The sequence below is a fragment of the Rosa chinensis genome, chromosome 1 (assembly GCF_002994745.2).
Source record: "Rosa chinensis cultivar Old Blush chromosome 1, RchiOBHm-V2, whole genome shotgun sequence".
Taxonomy (NCBI): Eukaryota; Viridiplantae; Streptophyta; class Magnoliopsida; order Rosales; family Rosaceae; genus Rosa; species Rosa chinensis.
In genome coordinates, this window is record NC_037088.1 from 326064 (window position 1) to 334490 (window position 8427).

General features: G+C 45.1%; 1 protein-coding gene across 1 annotated transcript; it reads left to right on the forward strand.

Annotated features, from left to right (window-relative positions):
- Positions 1 to 604: 604 nt before the first annotated feature.
- Positions 605 to 1324, forward strand: LOC112182686. The gene has a single exon (XM_024321201.2). It carries the CDS (start codon positions 690 to 692, stop codon positions 1122 to 1124), a length of 435 nt encoding a protein of 144 aa, XP_024176969.1. The 5' UTR covers positions 605 to 689; the 3' UTR covers positions 1125 to 1324.
- The last annotated feature ends 7103 nt before the right edge of the window (positions 1325 to 8427 follow it).

An 8427-nucleotide genomic window follows, 5' to 3' on the forward strand; every position in this document is an offset into this window, starting at 1 on the left:
ACACTGACCTTTTGAATTTAACAAGCATTAGCAGTTTCTGACACCACCGTCAATATTTTGCACTACTATAAATTCCTCGATGGTCGCAACGTTTTAGACACCACTTTTAACAATTAGTGAGGATGTTTTGTATAATCTGTTGGTTGAATATCTTGTTTTGTTTCTTTCTTTTGTAAGTAGATATTAATTGAAGAGATTTTTTTTTTTTGGTCAATAAGTGAAGTGGAATGATACGATCAACAGAGATTATTCAGAGCACCGCCGTGCACTTGCACCAACATAAATGAATGGTTAGATTGCATTAACTACACTTTTTGTTTATTAAAAATAAAGTTGATAATAAATATCAAGGGTTGAGATTATTTTATAAGGGTTGGGTCACTTACACCGTCGGTGCATAGAATAATTTCCATACGATCAAATCCTAAATTCTATCTTTATCCTTTTGAGAAACTACTTTAATTTTCCATAAAAAAAATCCCCCTTAAAAAATTGATTTGCGTTAAGAATAATATAAACCCACGTGACCACCCACCCAGGTATCCAGTCACCGATATCCCTGTCATTGTCAAGAAGATAAATTAATGGATGGATAGATGTTTGCTGAGGATGTTTAATTAACACCACACCACACCGACTGGCAGACATTTGCGCAGGAAAAGAAGAAAAGAAAAATCGACGGAGGTAAGATGGGAGTGGTGATAATTGACGGGACGACGGTGAAGGACTTCGTGAGCAACGAGGTGCTGTTCAAGAAGAGCGTGGACGAGCGTTTTGCTGCTCTGGATCTGAACAACGATGGTGTTCTGTCCCGGTCGGAGCTGCGGAAAGCATTCGAGTCGATGAGATTGATCGAGACCCACTTCGGCATAGAAGTGGCGACCTCGCCGGATCAGCTGACGCAGCTCTACGATTCCATATTCGATAAGTTCGACTGCGACCACAGTGGGACGGTGGACCTCGACGAGTTCAGGGAGGAGATGAAGAAGATTATGCTGGCCATCGCCGACGGGCTTGGCTCTTGCCCTATTCAGATGGTTCTCGAGGACGACCACCAGAGCTTTCTCCAGCAGGCTGCAGATCTCGAGGCTTCCAAGATATCATCATCAGTTTCACACACCTAGCTGCCCACTTCCTTTCTTCCATCTCGATCCTGTTCACCTTCTTTTTTTTCCTTCTTCTTCTTCTTTCTTTTGAAAGGAATAAAAGATTTGAACTAATCCTCTGTATGAAATGCGAATGTAATATACCTTCCGTCTTTTTCCTTTTTTTGGGTTTGTTTTGAAGCTTGAAATAAAAGGTGACGCTGGGGACATTATTACGATTTGAGGAGCCACAATAAACCTGCCTTGAGTTTATCACGGGCAAGTCCTAACAAAAACAAACTCAAATATAAACGGGCTAGTCCTAATTCTAAAACCCATTCAGCAAAAGGACAAACAAAAACACCTGTGGTTTTCTATGGCATCGAGTCACCGCCAGGTGTTTGCTTCGTGGCTGGGCGATGGTGAGATACAGGGAGAGAGATAGAGAGCGAAGGGACTAGAGGAAGAAGAAGAGATTCAGCAGTATAGACAGCGATGGTGATTGCTCTTTTTTTTCTTCTTGTTTTCTAATTGGGTATTGATTTGGGTTTGCCATTTCCGTTAGTAAAGTAATTCGACGAACAGGTAATTGTCGCCTTCAATTCCTTTAAGAAGTTGAGAACTTTATAAGGGCAAAGAAATCATTGTACGAAATGGGATACGATAAACTCCCATTGTGGCTGCCAGAAGCTTTACCCAAGAATGGGCAGAATTTAAGTACAAAATCGGTTTACTATTGTGCTGATGAAATTGTTTACATGTGGTTTTATTGCTTCATGGTTGTTCTTTGTTTCCAGCGGGACTGAAGTATGTATATTGATTTTCGAAAGCATTGATGTTTTGCTAGGAGAGATCAGCTTCTTTTTTCAAAAGGTTTCATGATTCTGTTTCTGAACATATAAACCACTGTTGCATATGATAATTATACAATATCATCTCGATGAAAATGCGTGATTCTGATGGACATCTATAGCCACCTTAACTAGGATTTAGAGGCTGAAGACCTGAAGTAGATTATGATATTCATTGTCTAGACGCATTCTAGCTTAGACTTTTTGGTTTAGTTCTTACTTTATACTATTTGGCTTAGCATGCAATTGATTTGCTATCGGATTAATTTCATGATTTTCATCGTCTGTGTTTTCAGGGGTCCATTCACTTGCAATTGTCATGACCGAGATAGAAAGTGGATGACTTGAGAAATAGAAAGGTAAAGCATGCTTATGCAGATTGCAGATTAAAATTCGAGTCCTGCAATTGAAGGTTTAACATTGCCATTGGTTGGAGTCTCTTTATCAATGTAGTCAATGTGTTGATCATCTGAACATTAGCATGGAATTTCTGTAGATGGCAAGACAAATTGCATTAAGGTCATTTATGTAAGGTTAGGCAAGTCTGCTAAGGTAGGGGGGGGGGGGGGGGGATTATGCATATTACATCGCTTTCCAAAACCTTCCTGCACCATGCATCCTATGCAAATAGAAGCTGTTGGTAGAATTGTAAACTTTGGTATTAACAGTACACGATGTACTCTTTTGCTAATGGTTGATATTATGTAGCAAATTTCAGGAAGATTTATTAGCCTGGTATGTTCAAAACTCTAATCTACATGCCTTGCTCACTTTGACCTTCTCTCTCAAGGTTTATATGTTGTAAGGTTACATATAGAACTGTGTATTAGGTTTACAGGTTTTGTTTCTAATATGTCAAGAGTTCGCATATAAGGAATTATCTTCAACTACTTGGTAGATGTTTAGCAGGATGTAAAATGAAGCTGCTAGAGGTAATATTGGACTTGAACTGTGTAGCATCATCAAGTTCCTATTCAATCTCATATCAAGTTTCTTTTGATGTGTGGTGCAGATTTCTCAAAGATTGGGGAATCTGCAAGAAAAAGGTTGGAAACCTCAACTCACAATTATCTTATGCAATTGAGATGCTAAAGATTACGGCCTGGTCTCCCTCTCTCCTTCTTTAGATCTATGTTTCTGTGAGATTGTAAACTGAATATTGTTTGCAGATAGGATCAACTAAATGGGTAGATGAAAACAGAGACATGGTACAGTTGTGTAAACAACAATCATTGTTCATATATTATGCAATCACTATAGTTCCCGCAATAATACATATGAATAACAAGAAGACCTGCAGCAAAGAGCTAACTAGTTCTTATTTTATACTTCAAATAGCTCTTTCAAATTGATGTAACGTGCTGTGACATCAGAAGTATGGCTCCACGATAACTTGGAAAGTTTCGCGTTATACCTTTCTGTGGGATGGCCGGAATCAAAGTAGACATAGTCAGTAACATTGTCACATAACTGATACTCAGTCACACCTCGCTTCCCTCCGCAGCTTTTAATTCTTCTGTATGGACCAGAGCCACAGTATGCCATCTCTGCTTCCTTGAAACCTGTACAACATACATAATAACATAAGGCACATTAGAAAATAGGGATCAGCTTTTGACACAGGCACAGGACAAACTAAAGTTGAACTACATATACACAGAAAAAAAAGACCTTAAATCTGATAGTCGAATGCGCTAATCACATGTAAAAAGATTGAAAACAGTTGCAAAGAGCAAAGAGGAACACGTAAACTAACAAGTCTCTCCTCTGTTTCATTTTTCTTTGTTAAAGTCGTAAATTGAGATAACAATTCGTGTTCCTCGTGTTTGATTTTTATCCTTCTTTGCATTTTTGTCCCTTGGTGTACACATTACATTTCTTGTCTTACTAGTGACAAAATGATCTAACACGGAATTGTTACCATCATTTGTCATAGATTTGGGACTAAGAATCTTTTCAAAGCTACCATCTTTACATTTGGTTTTGGTCTTTCGAAGTTGTCGTTAGACTAACTGTTTGAGCCCAAAAGTAATTTTGGCAAGATCCTTCAGTGGATTTAGCATAGCGGGCCGATACCTGCGGCCCAAAAATAAGCCTACTTGGGTTTGGGTTACAGCTTCGCCCATTCCGTAATCCATAAGGAAAACGAAACCTTATTGGAGTCAAGTAGCAGAGATTGAATAGGAAGCTTCAATCAATAATCCTTCGGTAGCAAGGAACAGTCGAAGACCTAGGTATAAATACTGGGGTTCAAGGACACAGAAGAGGCCTCTCAAAAATTAATCAATCCCAGCGATTACAAAGCCTCCCCGGAGCAAACCTTCAACCTCGTTGAAACCCGGCGACCGTGCTTCTAGTCCTAGTTTCCTCGCAAGCCGACTGCTAGTACTACTGCCACCGATACAACCCAGCGAAGCAAGGGTAACACCCTCGCAACCCAGCGAAGCTAAAGTCACGCTTTAGCAAAACCCGTGCTTTCTCACAACTTCCCAGTGATTGCTCTGCTCAACCTACAACTTTGAGTATCGATACGGTGAACGCAAAGAGATCACAACCAAAGTCCTTATCCGTAAGGCAAAAGTCCTTTCCCGAAAGGCAAGAGAAGAACCTTGTGACGAGGTTGGTGCTCTCCTCGTCTATAGCGCTTGAAGAAGAAGTCAAGTCAAGGGACTACCCCAACGACTGCACCCCGCGGTGCTGGCACGCCTGCGCAATCACTCGCCCAAAAGAGACAGTTTGCAAGCCAACTGGTTTTGGAGCCAAACATTTTGGCACGCCCAGTGGGACCACACAGTGTTTCTTTGTGACCGCAACCATTGGGAAGTCTAGCGATAATCCTTACCAAAAGGGCTACGCTAACTGCTCAAAGCATAAGACCTCCAGTTACAGACCGCATTCTCGCGCGGACTATCGTGGTCTCTCTGAAGAACAAGTGACGCAACGATTCTCTCATCAGCCCCAATCACCCGGTATGTCAACTGCACAAGGTGAGAATCGCTCGACCGCTACTGAGGGTCAAAGCGTCCATGTTAATCAGGCCAGCGAGCCTGGTATCCCCGCCACTGTCAACACTGCAGTGGAAGGTGGAGAAGAAGAGGCTTTTGTCTCGAAGCCTATTCCGGAAGGAGCGACCGCTAAGGTCAAGTTCGCGATCATCATGGAAAATGTCGAAAACCATTGCAAGAAGATGGATGCTGACTTTGCCAGGGAAACAGCAAAATCGGAAAAGCTTCTTCGCGAAATTGAGCAGCGGATGACTCTACATAAGGAGAGTAACCGGCAGCTGATCACACAATCAGAGAGTGCCTTGACGGCACACGCTGCAGGTATCGCTAGAGAACAGGATCAGCGTCATAAGGCAATTTTGGACGCTATAGCGGATCATACCAAGCAGACTGCGTCGAATATAACAGAGCTTCGCAAGGACGGGGCCAACCTGGCAACTGAGGTGGCTATGCAAAGAGCAGAATTGAACCAGGCGAGAGATGTATTGAACAAAGCCCTAGGGGATCCTAGTGCTATCCTTGGCTCTCTTGGCCAGCCATCCGGTTCAGGCAAGTACGTGCCACCAAATCAGCGCGAGAAGACTAATCAAAATGCTGTGTCTTCCTCAGCTACTGTTGCTACTGCTCCGGCGAAAACAAGCCTTGGTTATTAATGGCAGCAAAGAAAAGACTGCTTCATCAAGCGGACATGCCACCAAGAAACACCAAGTCTCGAAGGGCGCAGGAACTGCGTCGGAACCTGCGACTTTCATCCAGTACGACAGCGATGGAGCAGAAGTGGTATATCAGGAACTGCCAGGGAGTTATTATGTGCTCGACCAGACTGGCGCCCCGGTCAAGATAACAGCTTTATCAAAGGAAGAGGTTATGCCTGCAGTAACTCTCCAGCAACAGGCTACTACCCGCACTGTGCATGTTGGGGCAGGATCAGCAATAGCAAACCAGGCAGGCTTCGGGCAAGCTACCCACCGAGCCGCAATGGCACCTCCTCCGCCTCCGGGACCAGATTATGTGAGACGTGATGAGGTAGAGGAGATGATCAGATTGGCAAACCCTAGAGCCCAGCCAGATGGGGTTTATGAAGGACCTTTCCCGCCACACATCATGCTCGCACCTTTCCCCCGAGGTTATAAGAACATTATCTTCTCTACGTTTTCAGGGGAGGACATTGAAGATGCGGCGACTCATCTGGCCAGGTTTAGGGTACAATGTGGCCAATACCAGAATGATGACGTCCTCAAGTGCAGGATCTTTGGCACTTCGCTGTCGGGCGCTGCCTTTAGATGGTTTTCTAAACTCAGACCAGGGACTGTGACGGATTGGCCGGCAATGGAACTACTTTTCCGTGAGACATTTGGGACTATTGAACCTGAAGTAGACCTCTCCTCTCTCACTTAGATGGCCCAACAGCCTACAGAATCGGCAGTCGCTTATCTTCAGCGCTTTCAAATCCAGAAAGCCAAACTGAATGTCATTCTGCCCGAGAAGGAGTTAGTCAAGTTGGCGGTCAAAGGTTTGGACCCCGACAATGAAAGAAGCAGCATGGCAGCATGATTCAGTCAATGGGAGAGCTCATCACAGAGGTGGGCAGTTTCGAGCATCTCCTCCGAGAAACAGATGTGAGGAAGAATGCTTCCAGAGGGACGTACGTGCCAGGTAAACACCGTACAGTAGCGGCCATGAGCTACCAGCCGGCCACCTACGACCCTTATTACAATCACAATACTGGAGAGGCGGCCCAGGACAATGAAGAGGACGAGGATAATGATATAGCAGCCTATGAGCTAACCAGGAAGAAGACCCCGTCCTTGAAGCAGTTGAAGATTTCAAAGGAGCCTGTTAAGCTCAAATCAATGGCCTTCACCAAGCCGGAGTTCGCGACATATACTTATGACGCCAATAAAGCTCACGAAATCCTCGACGAGATGATCGCTGCGAAGATGGTGAAGACTGATTTTGGGCCTTTTCAGCGGCCAGAGCAGTTGAAAGGAAAGAAGTACTGCAAGTTCCATAATCTGTGGAACCACAATACCGCGGACTGTGTAAAACTCAAAGACCAGATTCAGGTATGGCTTAATAACGGTAGTTTGCAGGTAGAGGCTCCGAGCACAGCGGCGGCTCTAGTTGACGTGGATCCCTTTCCTGACACCGGGATCAATATGGTCAATGTGGATTGGAACAAGCAGCAGCGACGGAAAACAACTCTGGATTTGGTTCCGAGCAAGCAGAATGATAAGTCTATCGCGGATGAAACGCCAGCCAAGGGTAGAATTGAGTCAACCAACCAGGCTTCACCTGTGATCCTATGCTCGCGATGTAAAGAGGAGTGCGGTATCCAAATACCGCACGAGGAGGTCGAGCAGACATTTCACTTTGGCTCCCTGCCACCAGTCAAGTAGGCTTCCTCGTCACGGAACTATCAGCCTTCCAGTCCAAGAGAAAGGGAGAAGACGGAATCACCACCATCCCCCAGAGACTCCAACTTATTCATGAAGCTAAAAGCAGCCGCGGTTGGTCCAAAACAGGAAGAGTCCAGGAGCAATTGTAAAGATATGTTGACCAAGCCCTATATACCACCGGCGTCAGCTAACCCTATCAAGGAAGGCAGATGGTACACCAGGGAAAAGGGGAAGGCGGTGGAGATTAGCCCGTCCAGGAAACGAAAACTACAGCGCAGGTTTGGAGAAGCCAAACGCGCTCTAGAGGCTTTAGATCAGGGCCTGATCAAACCTTCCTAACTGGTCAAATCGCCCGAACAATACCAAAAAGAGATGGAAGCGCTGGCTGCTAAACCATTAAGACCTCCCCGTGGTTTTAACAAACAAACAGATTCACTAACAGGGGCCTCAAAGCCCAGTGTGTTTTGCAGGATTTCAGAGAAGCGCTCACTACCTCTTGCGCGAAAGGAGAACTCGCCAACTCGTCGTCCGCATGTCAGGCGCCGGCTATTCCGTGAAGCACCAGCGGTTAAAGCTTCAGTCTTTGAGAGGCTGGGGGGCAAAGACAGGACTGGTGACACCTTGCAGTGGCGACCTAAGAAAATCCAAAGTATGGTCATCCCTGCCTCAGTGGAGCGCTTGGAACCGGAGGGCACTACGCCGGCTGTTGTGGAGCAGGAACTGGAATCACAAGAGCTTGAGCATTGCGAGGTGAAAGGACTCACGGAAGAATCGTTGGTCGATCGTTTGGCTAAGCAATTCCAAACAGATACCCCGGTCGAAGAACCCAAGTTTGAGTTGGACGATGACATGGAAGGGAACGAGACAGCTGACGTTTCTTGCAACATGGTTTATGTACTCCCTGCGAGATATGCATTGCCAGTCGCTGCTCAGGATTGTGTGGGGCCAGAAGAAGAGGGTGTACAGCCATTGCAGGTCACTTCAGCAGCGGCGACGCCGGCAGAAGATGGAGTCCAGCAGGAACCAGAAGAGATTCCGAACAAAGGGTCACTCCTGCACTTCTCCAAGCCAACGCCAGCTATGGTCC